This window comes from Anomaloglossus baeobatrachus, chromosome 5 (assembly GCF_048569485.1).
Source record: "Anomaloglossus baeobatrachus isolate aAnoBae1 chromosome 5, aAnoBae1.hap1, whole genome shotgun sequence".
Classification (NCBI taxonomy): domain Eukaryota; kingdom Metazoa; phylum Chordata; class Amphibia; order Anura; family Aromobatidae; genus Anomaloglossus; species Anomaloglossus baeobatrachus.
Window position 1 is genome coordinate 491,620,206 of NC_134357.1, and position 20,186 is coordinate 491,640,391.

At 41.8% G+C, this 20,186-nt stretch overlaps 1 protein-coding gene across 1 annotated transcript; it reads left to right on the forward strand.

Moving 5' to 3' along the window:
• Positions 1–9,113: 9,113 nt before the first annotated feature.
• NPTX1 (neuronal pentraxin 1) lies at positions 9,114–19,841 on the forward strand. Its single transcript, XM_075350738.1, has 5 exons — positions 9,114–9,658; positions 10,993–11,200; positions 12,064–12,308; positions 13,488–13,667; positions 15,871–19,841. The coding sequence occupies exons 1-5, from the start codon at positions 9,206–9,208 to the stop codon at positions 16,090–16,092; spliced, it is 1,308 nt and encodes a 435-aa protein (XP_075206853.1). The 5' UTR covers positions 9,114–9,205; the 3' UTR covers positions 16,093–19,841.
• Positions 19,842–20,186: the final 345 nt, after the last annotated feature.

The following is a 20,186-nucleotide window of genomic DNA, read 5'->3' on the forward strand; positions in this document are numbered from 1 at the left end:
GTGTATTGATGGGGATTTTACTGTTATACTCTTGGACTAATGGTGTTTATGGTGCTATATTCATGTGCTGATGGTGGTTCTGGTGCTATATAGGAGACATATTTAAGATTTAGATCTGTTCTTTATAGTGAAATGCTGTGGTATTGCAGTATATAGTATAAGCGATCGGATGAATGCAGATTCAAGAAAAGTTAGAATCGACCCTTCCCAAAGCAAACAATGATAAAAATGTACATCACAGGTGGTGGGGTAGCAGCACACCAGCTCTGTACATTGTATAGTGGCTGTGAATGTTACTGCAGGTCTCATTCGCATTGAAATGATACAAAGAATACTCTTACCCCCTGAAATAAATTATGGGTGTTTTTCTTTTCTTTTTTTAAGTAGGGGTTTGGTGGTCTTTAAATGATGAAAATAAAAATCATTAAAATTCCAACACACTCATCATTATAATTTTAATTATCATTTAATCCGCCACCAAGGCAAATCCTACTCATTTACACTGCAGCCATGAAATGTATATTTTATAAGTTGGCTTCCTACGGCTTTCCAGCTCACCTGCGTGAGATAGCTGAGTCAGAGAGCCTCGTTATAGAGCCCCCCTACCTCCGTGTCTGTCATGCCTCGAGCCCCCATCCCCTTCCCACATCATCATACAACTGTCAGCCTCACAACACCCTCCCACCGATCAGGAAAAGACGGATTTACTGTTGATAATACAAGCAGCAGACGCTTTGTATTTTTACTCCACTATATTCTACATGAGTCAAACGTTGTGGCAGCCAAGATCCCGCTCCCATGGATAATGATGATGATGATGTGGGTGCAGGAGGGGGAGTGAAGGGGGCTGTCAATTCATGCACCATCTGGAAGGATTTTATTTCTTGAGGATGCTCTCACACGTGTCCTTTTTTTTTTTTTTTTAATCCACTCCCAGTTTCTTATTCTTTCAAAAACTGAATAAAAATAGGAAAGTGCCCTAATACAAACACCATACAGGCCACGTGCCGATGCCATTTTATTTTGTGGTGTTTTCCCATCGGTGAAGCGGGATCCTAAGGTGGGTGCAGGAGTATCGTTGACACCAACGTTAACTGAGACATTTGCTTGAGTAGCTATAATTGGATTTAACGTCTCTCTGCTATGCAGTCCAATTACCAGCCAATCATCAGATTTCAAGATATTAAAAAGCTCATTCTTGCAAATTAACAACTTGAATGAACCGGGATTTTAATGGATTTAAAGGGCTGCTTTAAAGTGATGGTATATCACTATTGGGGTCCAACTGATCCCAGGAATGAAGGGAGCTCCAATTCAGCACTGAGACTCCGTTAGGCCTCCTTCACACAACTGCGTCTCCGGTACATGTGACATCCGTTTTCACATGTACCGGAGAAATGGACTGACATAAACCCATTAATATCAATGGTCTTGGTTACACATCCGTGTTTTCTCACTGGACCATGTGTCTGTGTGATGCAGAAGTGCGTCCGTGTGTTCCACATGACGAAATGTCCATTTTTTTCTGGCAGCACGGGTGTCCCATGGACCGCACACTGATGTGATCCGTGTAGCATCAGTGGGACACGTAGCGGAGAAAACACAGGTCACATAACAATAGAGAATTTTTATACGTACTTGTCTCCAGTGCTGCCGTTACTTCTGGGTCCCGCTCATTATGCTCATGCATATTCACTGCACTGACCATGGACCCAAAAGTAACAGAAGCGCCAGAGACAGGTAAGTGTACAAGTTCATGCTGTCCGTGTGCTATCCGGATGTCACAGAGATAGCACAGGGACAGCACACAGAATACATAAACGGACACACATATGCACCTTCATGACAGACTCTGCAAAATGTTCGTGCTTTGCACGTATGTGTGAAGGAGGCTCTAGGCAAACTTTGCAAACATGGCACAAATTTTTCCATGTTTTGTATAGATTTTGATGCAGATTTTGAACATTTTTCTCCATTTCCATTGTACAGGGTGAAATCTGTCCTGAATAACTCATGGTAACCCACTGTGGATAGTTTTGAGAATTGTACTGTAGGTTTAAATTAATGAATGAGTGTCCCTTCCTTCCTTCCTTCCTTCCATTTTCTCTTTTTCTTCCTTAGTCCTTTCCTTCCCTTTTCTCCTTTTCCTCCTTACTTCCCTTCCTTCTTCCCTAAACACTGGATAAGAATTGGGCAGTATGGAGGTAAAGGGATCATATTAACCATTTGCAGGAATGGTAGTGATCAGCACTGAAAATCTGAAAATTGAGGAAGAATTTTGCTGGATGAATGTAGTCTGGTTAAATTAAATGGCAAGTGCATTTTCATTCATTCATTCATTTGTACCAATTTGATTTATATCTGAAATCTAAAGATTGGGTGACAGTTGCTTCATTTATTAAGCTGCTTATTTTAAGCACTCGTACCAACTATATTATTAGTCATCTGAAATCTGAAGAGTGGTTTTAGGGGTTATTTAGTTTCACCCCACCAATCTTACACTTACCTTTTCCTAAAATTACATCCCAACATCAATCACACAACCCAGGTACATAATATCCTTCAATCACTTGTTCCTTCCTTCCCCTTCCCTTCATCCCTTCCTTCCCTCATTCCTTCCTTTCTTTTTTCCCTTGTTCATTTAATCTTTCCCTCTCTTTTTTCCTTACTTCCGCTTGTCCTTCATTCTCTTTCTTCCCTTATTCCGACATCCCTCCCTTCCTCTCTTCCTTCCTTCTTTCATTTCCCTTCCCTTGTTCCTTCCATGTCTTCCACTCTTCCTTTCTCACTTCCTTCCCTCCTTCAACTCTTCCTTTTTTTTCCCTCATTCCTTCCTTCACATTACTTCCTTCCCTAATTTCTTTTTTCCCTTCCTTCTATTATTTCTTCCTTTCTCTCTTCCTTCCCTTCCTTCATTCCCTCATTCTATCCTGCCATCATTCTTTCCTCCTTTCCCTTCCTTCATTCCTCCCTTCCCTCCTTCCTTCCTCCCTTCCCTTATTTCTTCCTTCCTCCCTTCCCTTCCTTCATTCTCTCATTCTATCCTTCCTTCCTCCCTTCCCTTATTTCTGTCTTTCTTCCTCTCTTCCTTTATTCCCTCTTTCTATCCTGCCTCTTTCTTTCCTCCTTTCCCTTCCCACCCTTGTTCCTTCCTTTTTGTCTCTCTAAAGAAGGCTATTGGTTTTCTAGAGTAACCCCTGGTCTGAGGCCCATATGCAGCCCACTATACCATTCTGTGCGGCCCCTAGCCCCCTGGATACAGATATACTTTTCTATGTATGGCCACTCACTTGTAGCTTCAATGTCAAGGAGAAAAGGAACAGCACAACCTCAAAAGAAGAAACATACAAGTGCTATTGGCTCACTGTGTAATCATCTTTCGTGTCCCCATACATAAGCAGAATGACCTCTTTACACATGGGCTTTACCATGGGTAAAAGACCTCTGTACATTTAAAACTTATTAAAGTTTTAAGCTTTAATATGAAAGGTAAGAGACATAAAAAATAGAAAGGACCCAACATAAGGTGACGCAAAAGCAAAGACATACAAAATAGAAAGGACACAACATAAGGTGACGCAAAAGAAAAGACAAACAAAATTGAAAAGACACAACATAAGGTGACACAAAAGCAAAGACATTCAAAATAGAAAGGACACAACATAAGTTGAAGTACGAGCAAAGACATACAAAATAGAAAGGACACAACATAAGGTGACGCTAAAGCAAAGACATACTGTCACGCTCCCGGTGTCCCGGCATCGCTCCTTACCCACTGATCCGGTCTCAGCGTCATGACGCCGCTGCGTACCCACTGATCCAGTCCACGTGCTCACCGATCGCGGCCGCTGCTCCCGCTCGTTCCCCTCTGCGTCCCTCGTGCTCGCTGCTCGGTGGTCCAGCCGGCCTCCTGTGTTTGCCTCTGGCTCCCGGGCTTCATGCTTGTGTATTAGGGCGGGGCTGCGCTCACTCACCTTGTCTTATAGGCCCAGCATCCCTGGAACAGGATATGGCGGATACAGGTGCAGGGTATATAAGACTTCCCTTTCCAGGTGGGCGGTGCCTGATCAACGTGTTCCCAGAGCTAGGTGCTCAGGTCCCCTTGTGCTTTGTCTCTCCTTTAACACTGTCTCGTCCGCAGAGTCCGTCCGCTGATCCTGACTGCTGATTCCCCAGGAAGTCTCCCGGTGACTGTCTGCTGAGGATCCCGCCATCTACCGTCAGCCTGAACCCGTCACCGATCCCCGACTTCACCTGGTACACCAGCCTTCACGTCTCGCTGGACCTGGACCCCGTCTGCGGTTCCTACCCGGAACCTATATCTGGTTCCAGTCATCCGTCTGGCCTCCGGTGCTCGTTGGACTCAGAGACATTCCCGTACAAGATCCCTGAAGGACTCTGATCCCGTACCCCTAGTGTTTCGGCTATCATGCATCTAGGCCCTCTGGTGGGGTGATCGGACGGTCCCTGTATAGGGGTTAGATCCGGGTTGCCTCACTATGGGAGTCCGGTGCACGGCCCAGTGAATCCACCTCCAGGACGTAACAGATTGATCAGGCCATAGATTGCGCCGGAACACTGGCGTCCCAGCTGGCCGAATTGCAACAAGAGCTGACACGAGTGCACGAAACCCAATCTCGCATATTGGCTTTTCTGAATTCAGTGGACACCCGTCTGCATACTCTCCAAACAACCGTCATGTCCCGGTCGGACCAGAACACGGCAGCGGCTTCCATAGATGCTTCCTCTTCAACCTCGAGACTCCACCTAGCTTCTTCGCCCCGGTACGCCGGGGACTCCAAGACCTGTAGAGGTTTTCTAAATCAATGCTCGCTGCATTTCAAGTTGCTTCCACACCTCTTTGTTTCTGATCAAGCAAAGGTGGCCTTTCTGATGTCCCATCTGGAAGGTGAAGCATTGGCCTGGATAAACCCCTTGTGGGAGAACGAGGATCCGGTGACTACCGACATCCGGGAATTCCTTCAGGCCTTCCGTAACACCTTTGATGAACCCGGATGCACCACCGAGGCCACCTCTTTGCTCTTCTGGCTATGCCAAGGAACGCTAACGGTTGGCCAGTATGCCATCCAGTTCCGTACGCTTGCCTCTGAGTTAGGATGGAACAACGAGGCATTGATGGCAGCCTTCTGGGAGGGCCTCTCCGGCCGCATCAAGGATGAATTAGCCGGTCGTGATGTTCCTCGTACCTTGGATGGTCTGGTCTCTCTAGCAACCCGGATTGACCTCTGCTTTCAAGAACGGACCAAGGAAGCCATCCGTGAGAGCAGACTGGTACGCCCTGTTCCTACTCCGAAGACCCCCGCTCCCCCACAGTTCATCTCTTCCGATCTGGATACTTTTGAACCCATGCAAGTGGATCGTCTGAGTCAAGCTGCACTACGCCGAGCAGAGCGGCTTGCTAAGGGTCTATGCCTCTATTGTGGGGATAACACACACCTGATCCATTCCTGCCCGGAGAGGCCGGAACTCCCAGGTCTAGGGTTGGTGGGAACGGCCACCCTAAGCGCTAAGCCCCTCTCGTCCCCGGTCACGATGACCGTCCAAGTGACAGTAGAGGAGTGCCTGTTCACTGCGGAGACATGTTTGGATTCTGGTTCTGCGGGCAATTTCATCCAACAGGCTACGGTGGACAAGTACCGGATACCTGTCATCCCGCTTTCAAAACCCCTTGTGATTGCTTCCGTGGATGGAAAACCCCTATCTGAATCTGTGTTGTTTATTACCAAACCCGTGGAACTCCGTATTGGTGCTCGGCATACCGAAAAAATTGCCCTATATATCCTCCCAAAACTGGCCCATTCACTCCTGCTGGGTCTGCCCTGGTTACGAGTACATGAACCTGTCGTCAGTTGGAGCTCTGGAGCAATTATTCGTTGGGGCCCGTCTTGCCACGAGAACTGTCTACAGTCTGTATGGCCCGTCCCTCAGTTACTGGCACCGGAGTCCTTCATTCCAGTGGAACAAGAGGAAGAGACGAATCAGTCCATCGTTTGTCCCAGTAAAGGCATTCTGGTGGCATCCGTCACCATGGCACAGATTCCTCCTGGAAAAACCTTCGTCACGGAGACTGATAGACTCCAGGTCCTTCAATGGGGGCATTCTTCGAAAGTGACCGGCCACGCTGGCCAGAAGAAAACCCGGAGTGCTATTGTTCATCACTATTGGTGGCCATCTCTCCGTCAGGATGTCATCTCCTTTGTCTCAGCTTGTCCGTCCTGTGCCCGCAACAAGGACCCCCGGCGGCTACCCTCTAGTTCTTGTGTCCCTGCTGCCGATGCACTCTCCACAGATTTCTCCTAAATCGGAGTGCTGTCAAGACATCCTTGGAACGTGCCTCTCCTCGGGTGGACATTGCTGCTCCTATGCTGCGCAGACTCCCGGCCCAGCTGCGGGGAGGGGGGCGTGAGGGGGGGTACTGTCATGCTCCCAGTGTCCCAGCACCTCTCCTTACCCACTGATCCGGCCTCAGCGTCACAACGCCGCTCCGTACCCACTGATCCGGTCCACGTGCTCACCGATCGCGGCCGCTGTTCCCGCTCGTGCTCCCCTGCATTCCTCGTGCTCCCTGCTCGGTGGTCCCTTCGGCCTCCTGTGTTTGCCTCTGGCTTCATGCATGTGTATTAGGGTGGGGCCGCGCTCACTCACCTTGTCTTATAGGCCCAGCATCCCTGGAACAGGATATGGCTGATACAGGTTCAGGGTATATAAGACTTCCCTTTCCAGGTGGGCGGTGCCTGATCAACATGTTCCCAGAGCTAGGTGCTCAGGTCCCCTTGTGCTTTGTCTCTCCATTAACACTGTCTCGTCCGCAGAGTCCGTCCGCTGGTCCTGACTGCTGATGCCCCAGAAAGTCTCCCGGTGACTGTCTGCTGAAGATCCCGCCATCTACCGTCAGTCTGAACCCATCACCGATCCCCGACTTCACCTGGTACACCAGCCTTCACGTCTCGCTGGACCTGGACCCCGTCTGCGGTTCCTACACGGCACCTGAATCCGGTTCCAGTCATCCGTCCGGCCTCTGGTTCTCGTTGGACTCAGAGACATTCCCGTACAAGATCTCTAAAGGACTCTGATCCCGTACCCCTAGTGTTCCGGCTACCATGCATCTAGGCCTTCTGGTGGGGTGATAGGACAGTCCCTGTATAGGGGTTAGCTCCGGGTTGCCTCACTAGGGGAGTCCAGTGCACGGCCCAGTGAATCTAGCTCCAGGACGTAAGACATACAAGATATAAAGGACACAACATAAGGTGACGTAAAAAGAAAGACATACAAAATAGAAAGGACATAACATAAGGTGATGTAAAAGTAAAGTATTAAAAAATAACACTAGGGTCTCTTCTGCTACCAGGAAAAAGATGCAAGCACCATGCTAGACTATGACACTATAAACTAAAGGGGTACAGATTTTGTCCTGGTCTGTTCGTCATCTATTGTAGTCACAGACACTCACTCTTTGAAACCCGATGTAGTTTATTCAAATGTTGGTCTACAAGCAGAGATTTCACATATTGTGCTCCAAAAGTAATACATGTGAAAATTTCTAAACTGGAGTAACGTAGCGCAAAACAGAAAAAAAATGGCAGAATCTGAGGAATTCAGGGAATTTTACAAGGAATTTCTCTTAATTTTTTTGAGCAAGTGTCAGATTTTCTCTGGTCTCCATCACCAAGGACCCCAAACATGCAATATTTTTTCATTACATTAAGGTATTGGTAAATTCAATTAATGTATGCATTGCTTATTGATTGATTCATTCATTCATGTTTACTGCCTGCAGAAATCTGAAGTCTAGGTGAAGTTTAGCGTTTAAAAAAAAAGGAATTCAATTGATATCTTCTTCGTTCATTCATTCGTTCGTTCATTCAATCATGTTAACCATTCATAACACACGTGTGACTCAAATCTGTTCGCTATTGGACAAGAATCAGCCATTACAGGGATAAATACTATGAATGAATGAATAATTTAAAAAAATGCATTCCCAGCTCACAAATCCAGTCATTCATTTTACACACTTGCGTCCTTTAGATTTTTCAATGCCTGAAATCCGGCCATTTAGAGACAGTCTCGGGAATAAATCCAATGAATGAATCCCATACTTCCAGTAGATATTCACATCTTTGGGAGATTCCAGAAAATGGCCATGTACTTAACGCCCTGGGGAGTTGTCCAATGGCCATCAACACTTCATCTGTTATTACATCCCCTGCGTTCACTTAACCCATAATTAGACATCAGTATATTGATGGATGGAAGGATATTTGGAGGATTGAGGTGACCTGAACCTCACTTATTAATATAGAATATGTTTTTGGCATTTATCTCACATAGGGCAATACAGTATTTATTGCAAATTGGTATTATATGGCCATCATAGTGGCAGCTTCCATCAGTGGGGCCATAAATCTCTACAGCAAAAGAAATCAGGACGTTTTCTTGGGTTTCTTCCCACATTCCAAAAATATTTGGCTTCCTAAGAAATTGTTAGTATGGATGAAATTAGATTGCACTGACTTTGTACTGCGCTGCAGTATACGTCTGTGCCATATAAGAAACAAGAATGACATTTTTCCACCGTATACCCATTGTCTTCAGCTGTTCGACACGCCGCAGCTTTCTTTTCTTATCGATTCATTGACTGAAAGCAGAAACGTCTCCGGAATAAACTTTACGCCTCGTTCTGTATTGCGGCGTTTTGAAGACTATCGGCCATTTATATTTGTACTCGCTGTGCAAGAAAAAAAAAAAAAAAGGAAAGCGCAAGCTGCTTTAATTCTGCTGGAATCCCATAACTATTTACTGACCAGATGCTTTTTTTTAAAGCATGGGAATTGTAGTAAAAAAGGCACTATTAATAATAGGAATTGGAAGGACCATGTGTATTCTGCTCATTAAGCGCTAATTAATGGGTTTTTAATGGCTCCTATTCTTTGCTCCTGTCGCTGCCAAAGACACATTACAGTCATTAAGGGGTTAAAGTTGTGTGTGCCTGTCACAACACAATTATAAAGGAATTCCTTCCTCCCTGTGAGGCTGAGCCTCCTCCCCACACTATATAAAGGGCTGGCACTGCAGCAGGGTAATCACTCAGCGGACAGCTCCTGGTGCTGAACACCATAGACAAAGCCATCAGTGCCCCAGCACTACATACACTCAAGTAAGGGACTTCACCGAAGACCAAGCCATGATCACAGGAGCTTGTTGGAGATGTTTACTCCTCTCCTTTTTTTTTCTAACTGGGTCTGCTCAGAATTTTGCACAAACGAGGTTTATCTGCACTTCAGTGCCTGTTGACATGGATATGTGCACTTCGTCAATGCAGAACAGTGGTCCAACAGAAGACCTGAAGACCACCATCTTACAACTGAGAGAGACGGTCATCCAGCAAAAAGAGACTATCATGAATCAAAAGGATACTATCAGGGACCTGACAGGCAAACTGGCAAGGTGTGAGGGGCAAACAATTTTGGAGATCCCTCCTAGCGAACCCAAAGTTGGAGCCCCAGGTTCCAGGAAAAAAGAAACAGGGACTACCAAAAACACAATGGGTGATTTGTCCAGAACCCCTACGGCTGAGACACTCACTCAGCTTGGGCAGACACTACAAAGTCTGAAGACCAGGTTGGAAAACTTGGAGGTGAGTCTGACTCTTGATTACGTAATCACTCAATGGTCAATATGTGGTATTGACGATAGGGTTGTACCTAATCTACGAGTTTACACAGATGAGTCCATCTTTAGATTGTACCTAATCTACAAGCCTACACAGATGAATCCATCCTGAGATTGTACCTAATCTACGAGTTTACACAAATGAGTCTGTCCTTAGATTTTAGCTAATCTACAAGCCTATACAGATGAATCCATCCTTAGATTGTTCCTAATTTACGAGCATACACAGATGAGTCCATCTTTAGATTATATCTAATCTACAAGTTTACATAGATGAGTCCATCCTTAGATTGTACCTAATCTACAAGCCTACACAAATGAGTCCATCCATAGATTGTATCTAATCTACAAGCCTACACAGATGAGTCCATCCTTAGCTGTGTAAATTCGCAGATTAGATACATTCTAAGGATGGACTCATCAGTGTAGGCTCGTAAATTGGGAACAATCTACGGATGGACTCAGCTGTGTAAATTCGCAGATTAGATACATTCTGAGTCCATCCGTAGATTGTTCCCAATTTACGAGCCTACACTGATGAGTCCATCCTTAGATTGTACCTAATCTACGAGCCTACACTGATGAGTCCATCCTTAGATTGTACCTAATCTACGAGCCTACACTGATGAGTCCATCCTTAGATTGTACCTAATCTACGAGCCTACACTGATGGGTCCATCCCTAGATTGTACCTAATCTACGAGCCTACACTGATGAGTCCATCCTTAGATTGTACCTAATCTACGAGCCTACACTGATGAGTCCATCCTTAGATTGTACCTAATCTACGAGCCTACACTGATGAGTCCATCCTTAGATTGTACCTAATCTACGAGCCTACACTGATGAGTCCATCCTTAGATTGTACCTAATCTACGAGCCTACACTGATGAGTCCATCCTTAGATTGTACCTAATCTACGAGCCTACACTGATGAGTCCATCCTTAGTTTTGCTCTTGGCTCCAGAGATCAATGTTTCAAGAAGACCAGCTTTGAAAAATAAAATTGTATTACTCTGTTGGGAGCTGTTTACGCCATATGTGTCGGCTTCATAATGAGAACTTGTAATGAAATTTGGGGAAAGGTATGGGTGAACACATCTGTATTTGTGGAGAGCACCCTCTGCTAAAAGAACTGGGCATGCATTGGGTAAACGGCCACTGGTAAGAACTCGTTCCATTGCAGTCCACAGCTCCTCAAAGTCAATAAGCTGGTAATGAGCTGTTTAATTAAGGAAGTGTCATGTTATTGATACTTGTGACAATCCACTTACTGACGCTTGACATTGCACCTTGCAGCAGTACAGCAGAGGCAACGCTTCTGCCCAAGCCACGAGCCTGAAGGATTTGCTGCAAACCAAGATAGATGACCTGGAGAAGCAAGTTCTTTCCAGGGTGAACAACCTAGAAGAGGGTAAGGTGAACCTGAAGAATGAGACCGAGCTGAGGGGAAAGATTGAGAGTGCCCTGACCTCCCTCCAGCAGAGGATCACAGACTTGGAAAAAGGTGATGGGACAAACTTAGAGATATGAGGGTGCCATTGTGTTCTCCAGATGAGCATTATCGTGATGCTCAAGCTCACCCATAGGTCATCCAGACATGGTTGGACTGGTTGGTGAGAATGTATTGGACTGTTGCATAAAACCATCCCTGGTGCCAACTTGTGCCTTGATATGTAGATGGATTATAAAGAGATTGCCAGTCATAGAACCATCTACGATATGTTATGTTTTCCATATAACGATCCACTGATGACGTCACCCACTTTTGGTGTTTTGGGTGACCACAAAAGCCTGGACAGGCCGTCAAGAATAGGAGACTTTACGCCATGTAAAAATGAAGATGGATTTGTTATTTTGTTTTACGCTGGTGATATAGACATATTTGATAAGGTTGGCACCAGTGCCCCCAATCCCACAATCGCCAGATGTCCTCCCATGTCTGATCTCATCCTTGCGGTTTGTTATGCAATCTCCCGAGCCCACGACCTGCATAGAGCACCATTCTTGTATTCTCATTGCAGATGTGTTCTCAAATCTAGGTGACCTATGCAGGATTAGCTCTTTCAGCATTTTTATCCTCCTAGACCACAGTTTGCTTTGTATTTTCATCCATTCAAGCTGCTTTTTGCCACACGATGCCAGCAGAATATTGATCAGTGTTTGCAATCGGTTGTTTTACAGCATTGTAAAGTCTACAACCCAAAGCACTTCTATACTGTCTAGTATTAAATGTGATTATGATCGTTGCTGCCTCGCTAGCGCCCCCTGCTGCTCATAAGAAAACATGGAAAGATTTCACCGGACATTTTTTTTTATCTAATCTTAAACTGGTTACAAATTCTAAATTTTTTGACATTTTTTTTACAGGTCAAAAGGAAAACAGACCTGCAGACAAGTTCCAGCTCACGTTCCCTCTGAGGACTAACTACATGTATGCCAAAGTGAAAAAGAGCCTACCGGAAATGTATGCGTTCACCGTCTGCATGTGGCTGAAATCCAACGCTTCCCCAGGTGTTGGCACCCCATTTTCTTACGCAGTGCCTGGCCAAGCCAATGAACTGGTGCTTATCGAGTGGGGGAACAACCCAATGGAAATACTAATTAACGATAAGGTACTAAAAACACAAATGAGAAAAAAACTAAAAAAAAAAAAAAAAAGTATTATATTTCACTTTTATCAAATATTTTTTTTTAAATATTATTAGTAATATATATTTTTTATAGGAATAATTATGTTTATTTCATATTATTAGTAGTAATGTTATTTTTAATAATTATAATTTTCTTTATTTTATTCTATTATTATTAATCAAATATTTTTAAACATTATTATTAGTAGTAATATTTATTTAATATTAATAACTGAGTATTTTATTTTATATTATCAGTAATATTATTTAATTAATGATCATTTTCTTTATTTTATACTATTATTATTTAACAAATATTTTTTGTATTATTAATATTAATAGTAATATTTAATACTAATAACTATATATCTTATTTTATATTATTTATATTATTAGTAGTAATATTATTTATAATAATGGTAATAATAATTTACAACATTTTCTATTTTATACTATTATTTATCAAATAATATTTTTCATTATTAATAGTTATATTTAGTTACTATTAATAACTATATCTATTTTATATTATTAGAAGTCATATTATTTTTAATTAGCATTTCCTTTATTTTATACTCTTATTATGTATTAAATATTATTTTTTTAATTATCATTAGTTGTAATATGTATTTAATATTAATAACTGTGTATTTTATTTTATATTATAAGTAATAATTTTTATAATTTTTAATAATTATAATTGTCTTTATTTTCTACTATTATTTTTATTATTATTACTATTATTATTATTATATTAGTAATATATTATATGAGTACAATACAAACAATATATTATTTCAATGTCATTGCATATCATTATTTCTGCTATTGCAACATACATTATATTGCCACCTAAAGGCCATAGGGTGTACTACAGTCCAAAAAATGTAATTGTTTCTGTTGGTACAACTCTTCAAAAATTAACCCATTTGTGACTTACACTAATACATATATTGATATGTATATTATATATAGGATGATTTTTTGTTTTAAATACCATCCAAAGAGGTGAAATGATTGTGTAGATTGACAGCTGGGATAACATCTGCTTTATTTATGATCACCATTCACCTATGCTATGTCATTAGACCTCATTGTTTCTAAAGATGTATTATTACCATGGCTGCACATTGCTCAGAAGGCGCATCTTCTATTCTTCAGGTGGCAAAACTGCCCTTTGTGATCAACGATGGTAAATGGCATCACATCTGCATCGCCTGGACCACAAGAGATGGAGTGTGGGAAGCCTATCAGGATGGGGTATTACGGGGAAATGGCGAAAATCTGGCTCCTTATCACCCTATCAAACACCAGGGAGTGCTGGTGATAGGCCAAGAACAGGTAATTACCACTTATTTTTTTAGATGATGTGGAAAGTTCCAAACACAATGCAATACGTGACAAGTCATATATATCACTAAAGGCTGGAAAGTTGGGCTTCATCTTTAATATAAATGTGGCTTCATAAAGATTTGACAAATTAAATAATAGTTCCAGTTGTATCACTTGAATGTGTATAAAAGGCATATCCATCATTAGTATAGGGAAGGATTCTTTACAGTAAGAGAATAGAATGATCTTATCTATATCTGTACCATCTGTAGTCAAATCAATCACAAAATTCCTAAACGTTCTAGACATTTATCAAGACATTAAATTAGAATGAATTTGAGGCAGGTGATATACTCACCCTTGTGGGGTCAAGAAAGTTTTTTTGGCTCTATATTACTGTATCCAATATGGTTAATATTACTGAAAATTTGTAGCTCAGCTCAAAGCGAGATATTTTAATACTTAGTTGAAGAACATGGTTGTCATTCCTCTGCCACCCAAGTAGAATCTAAGCTTTAAGATCTCTGTGTCCCCTGATGTATATTGTGTGAGATTGTCATGGGCCTCATTATTCTTTTTTATTGGATTGGTTTGGCGAGAACAGGGCACAGCATTAAATCCTTAAATATGTGTTCCCATCTGGCGCCCAAACTATTTGGAAAAACGTTCCCCTGACATGAGATGGCCGATACAAAGTACATGTAGTGGTGTCAGTGGAGAGATGACTATGATTGTGCAAAGCTCCCTCCATGGGGATGTATATTTGGTAGCCGAGGTGGTAGTGATGACATATTCTGTAGATATGCCATAACGAAGGCTCGTTGGATGGTTTAAGTGTTCCCTCGATTGGCGTAAATCACTCCCAAAATGTCATTCACTGAGTGCAAAAAATCTAATGCTTTTGTGGCAGAGCTGAAAATGTGCGCATGCGCAGAATGTTTGTCCTTGGGCAGAGTAATCAGTTTTGAGCCAGTTTTACGCATGTCTCCCGATGACACAAAATTGTGTTGAGAACCTGCATGTGGTGGACCTGCAGTGATTGCTTTACCCACATCAGCGAAAATACACCACACCGGGGGCGGACATATCAGTGGTGCAGCCGCACAAGGGCCCATGAGGTTGGGCGCCCATTAATGCCTCCAAAGCAGCTGGAATTGTGCATCATGATAAGTTATTGGACTGAAAAGGGCCCATATACTGTTCTTGCAAAGGAGCTTTTTTCTGTCTTTGTCCACCAGTGCACCACACATATAGCAGATCCGATGACATATTAGAGGGTCTGGAACCAACACATGCGCAGACTTAAACAAATTTATCTGCCTACCTAAGGGCATAATGGTTTTTTTAAAGGGAACCAATCACCAGGATTTTCATATATAACCTAAAGCCAGTGCTATACTGGCCCTATCAGGCCGATTCTATACATACCATTAGTGGTCAGCTCGGATGTTTAAGTTTTGAAATCCAAGAAAGTGAAGTTTATAAAATCATCAGCTGCTTGAGTGACAGCAGCTGAAAACCAGATAATATCTGGGGGGGTATTCATACTTATCTCCTCCCCCTGTTAGAATTAGCATAAGTGTTGTACAATCGATTAAAATTTTGACTTGCAGGAACTGTGCTGAGGTCATATCCATGTGACCAGAAAGGGTGGGATCTCAGTCAACAAAGCTGATTCCAGGAAGCAACATTTTTCTGTTGACGGAGGCCCCGCCCCTTCTGGTCACATGGGTATGACCTCACCACAGGTCCTGCAAAAGTCAAAATTTAAGTCGATGGAATAATACTTATGCTAATTCTAACAGGAGGAGGGGATAACTATGAATACCCCCCAGCTATTATCTGATCCTCAGCTGCTGTCACTCACGAAGCCGGTGATTTTATTAACTTTACTGTCTTGGATTTCAAAACCTAAACATCTGAGCTGACCACTACAGGTATTTAGAAGATCAGCCTGGCTTTATGTAATATACGAAAATCCTGGTGATTGGTGCGCTTTAAGCTATTTTACAGACACAGAGTGGTCTGCAGATTGATCAGGATACATATATGTCCGGATACGCCCAGTGATTTTTACATGTGGCACAGGAGGGTTTTTTAAGTTCTTTAGTAAATAGAAGCAATATCCATCATTTGGTGACATGTCCAAATAATTTTCATAAATGATTTTCTGATATAACACATAATTTTTCTTTTTCCTTACTCCACAAAGGACACCCTAGGAGGGGGGTTTGATGCCACTCAGGCTTTCGTCGGGGAACTGGCCCATTTCAATATGTGGGATAGAAAGCTGACAGTCGGAGAAGTCTACAACCTGGCAACTTGCAGCAACAAAGCACTGACTGGTAATGTCATAAGTTGGGCAGAGACCAACATTGAAATCTTTGGTGGTGCCACCAAATGGACATTCGATGCATGTCGCCAGATCAACTGAACAGATTGCCGATTTGGATTTCATTTCTTAGCTTCAAAAAAAAGATATCATCAGCGTCATCCTGCACCTGCCTTTCAAGCGAGGGCTCATCAGCCACGAGGGTGTGTTTATTTCTGATTGTTTGTTTTCATTTTCGAAAGAGAAAAACTCTTCACTTCTTTTCACCATCAATCACACTTTCACGCATCTAGGAGCGAACTTTCAGTGATCCGTCGGGAAGGCACGCAAGGAGATTTCAGTCGGGAAGAATTCTTTTCTTTTCTTTAGAGAGATTTCACTTTTTTTTTTTTTTAAGGAAGGTTTGGTTTTTACATTGCCAACTGGGTTTAACCCTTTTAGCTGCTGGAGGGATCTGCACAGTGATTGGTCCCGTGTGTCTCCAGCAGGGACGGGGTTAATCTTGAGTGCCTTGAGCTGGTACCGATATTCAGCACATTTTTTTTTTTCATCTTTTTTTTTTAGACTCCTCTACTCTATAAATGGTTTGTATTGATTTTAGGTGTTTGTTATGCCGTTCGGTTGAGGCAGTCCAGCTTTGTTTTTTTTCACGATCGTCTCATTTTTCTGATGACTGTCAGTGAAAAGCTTCACACAGTCCGGGAGTGGGGACCGACTAACTCCAGCAGATTCTATGAGCATGGCAGACAATACCGCAGCCCCCCTGTTGGAGGAAGGGGTGGCTCCGACAAAGTAGCATTTCTTTTTTTTTTCTGGAAATATCTTTTTCCTTTGTAAATATTTAATTTCCTTGCCAATGACGTTTCGCTCTCTGTTGTTTTTTTTTCTCCTTTCCAGCGTGCATGACCAACCTCCTTGCATTTGTTTTCATCCCCTTCCCCCGTTCCCCGTTCCGACACGTTTCGGTCTATGATTATTTCTGGAAAAATTAGGGGTTGATGCATCGTGAGCTTTGCAAAGACACAAACTAAGATTTGATAACGCGCAGCTTTCTTACGAGGAATCGTCAACTTTTCCAGGCGTTTGTTCTAATCATATTTTAACCCTTTGTATAAAAAAAATGGAAAAAAGAAAAAATGAGTGTAATTTTCATATGCTGGGGTTACTGAGTTCTTCTTATGTTTTAAAGCACTTTCACTACTAGCCATGATTAGGATTAATTCTCCCAGGCAAATATTTGTGTAGCCTGTCTTAAAATGTATCTAGGGCTTATGGAAAGGAGATTTGACAAGATGTTGCTCTTTAGGTTTTCTGTTTGGACCGTAAGGATGGATGAGTTGTCCAGGAATATGAAAACATGGATGCTTTTTTTTTCTTAAAAGAATAGCGCCACCACTGTCCCCAGGACATTTGTGGTATTGCAGCTTATTTCTCTATGTCAATGGAACTAAACTTCAGTACCACATACAACCTGTGGGCAGATATGGTATTGGTTTTCTAACTCTGGACGCATCCTTTAAGGCCTTCCTTAGAAAATCCAATGGCCGGCCCATTTTGCTACTTTCACTGTAGCTTTATTGCCACGTTTTCGGCTAGGATTTATACTTCTACAAAGTCGTAAAAGAGCCACTTCTTGTCATAGTTTGTCCTGCAGGTGGCCGATGCCTTAATGGAATTTAAGGGAAAAAAATTCTTGTATTTTTGCTTAATGGGATGGGACAAAGCAAGTATTATTTTGAAACTCGGTACAGAGGGGCAAACATAGAGGTGAGGGGGGCCTCATAGCCATAGCCACCAGAATAAAGGGACGCCCCAAATAATTCTCTTCTCCTATGTTTGCTCCCTTTGTAGGTTCCAATGCTCCTTGGGGGAGGGGCCAATTTGGATAGGTTGTTTCACCCCAGAACTCACACAGGGCCTCCCTCTTGGTACTCTCTTGTCCATATCTGACCACACCCTTGCAGTATGCTGTAAGGGAAGACAATAGCGCCCCCTTCTGTCAACGTAGCCACAGACAATCCCTAAGACTAAAGATGTCAAAAACAGATTTTTCCTTGTTGTATTTCAGACTTGCACTGAATCTAATACGCCTCTCTCAGGTACACGCCATTATATGATGGATGCTGTTTGAATGACAGTGTATTTTTGCCTAATTACTGTGTAAACGCACCCTTTAACCCCCCCCCCCCCCAAGGCCATACTTTATAATGTAACTATCGGGGGTAGTTCTTGTTTCTTGCCTCCGGCGGGTGTGATGCCCCCACAAGCCTTCCTCATTTTGATAAATCAGTGTTCTGTATCTGATTCTAGAAGAAAGTTTATTATATGTGATGTTGTATAAAAAAATAAAATAAAAGGATCTCTACGTAAATATATATATATAGAAAGGTGCATTCTGGGGCATTCAGACTTGGGCTACACTCCCTCACATTATTTAAAAAAAAAAAAAAAAAAAGAGAGAGAAATCTAGAGAAAAGCACTTATTTTCGCAGAATTTATATGTTTTCTATTTTAAACTATTTGGATACAGACTATAATCCTATAAAAATCTTCTTGCGCTATTTGGGGTAGTGGTCTGTACCCGATGAACCTTTTGCCACAATTTAAAATGCATCTGGGGACAAGTTGCAAACTGACCATTTTAGGTGCAAAAATTTGCAATTTGTTTTGAGCAGGTCTCTGTGTAGAACAGAGTATTTCAGCAACTAAGTCCAACCCTTTAACTAAAGAAGCACAACTCCCAATATATTAGCTGTTATAAGTAGTCTAGATTGAGTAGAAACAAGAACGAACGCAGGGAAAATGAATTAGATTGGTATCCACATCTAGACTTTTTGGGCAGAGCTTCACCAAGTGATACCAAAGGGCCACCAAAAATGTAATAGCTGGCTAATGTATACTAATGCAGTAAACAAAGGTTCGTCTTAAAGAAAAATATTTTATATTTATGTGTATATATGTATATATATATATATATATATATACATATATATATATATATATATATACACACACACTGTATCTGGACCCATTTAGGATGAGGTCATCAGTCTATATGATACCTATGAAATCTGGCCCATGGCACATACAGTAATAGCTAGCTAATGTATACTAATGCAGTAAATAAAGGTTTGTCTTACAAAAATATATTATATATATATATATATATATTATATCTATATATATATATATATATATATATATATATATATATATTTATTTATATATTCTGTATCTGGCCCCATTTAGGATGAGGTCATCAGTTTATATGATACCTATGAAATCTGGCCAATGGCACATATTGGGTGTAATGAGGATATGTTGATACGACTCTGCCTGGTTGTAGCAGCTTTTATGTAAGTGAGGTTGTCACGTAAGGATTTTCCATAATGCTTAACCTCCTGTTAGTGGTTTACCGGCCCTTTAAATCATTTGATAAGCACATAATGGAGGCCAGGGACAGAGCTCCTTCATTTATTCTTCCTTATATTCAATAAGGTTTCTTGTTAGAATATCCTTGGGAAGACTGAATACTGCACAAAATCAAAGCGCAAAATCAGGTTTTTAATTTAATGTAATATACCGGACCTCCCACTGATAAAGGGGTTTGGACAAATTCAGTATAAATTCCATGTTTTCACAGACCAAAGTTGTAAATTTGCCATAAACCTCGGTGTCATCCTCCATATTCTCTATATCTCTTTTGTTCTTTCCGATCTGTATTGTCCACCTATGACCAAGCCTTGTTTATTCTGTTTATGATAATTTTTTCCCCCTATTCTGCTTTTTTGTTCGATTTCACTGCTGAAATGGTTGACTTTATTTTTACACAATAAAAAGAGAAGAAGCAATCTGAGTTTATGACTTGTATTTTTTTGGGGGGATCAGTGAAAAAAGCATGTTCAGTGATATAAAGCTGCAGGAAAAAGGATGACGAAGTACATCAAGTCTCTGATTGGCATTGATTGAAGAGTTTAAAGGCTTTATAAAAAAATAATCACCACTCTTTTTTTTATCCTATGCAATCTTTTATTTTATCTAAATGGTGGAGAATATGGACACAGAATTTAATTGCTATATTAACTATACCCAAGCAACATCTACAACAATTTAGTATTAATATATGGATGTGTTGAATGCTGCAAAAACCACACAGCGACCAAAAGGGTTTTCCGGAACTTTAACACTGATTACCT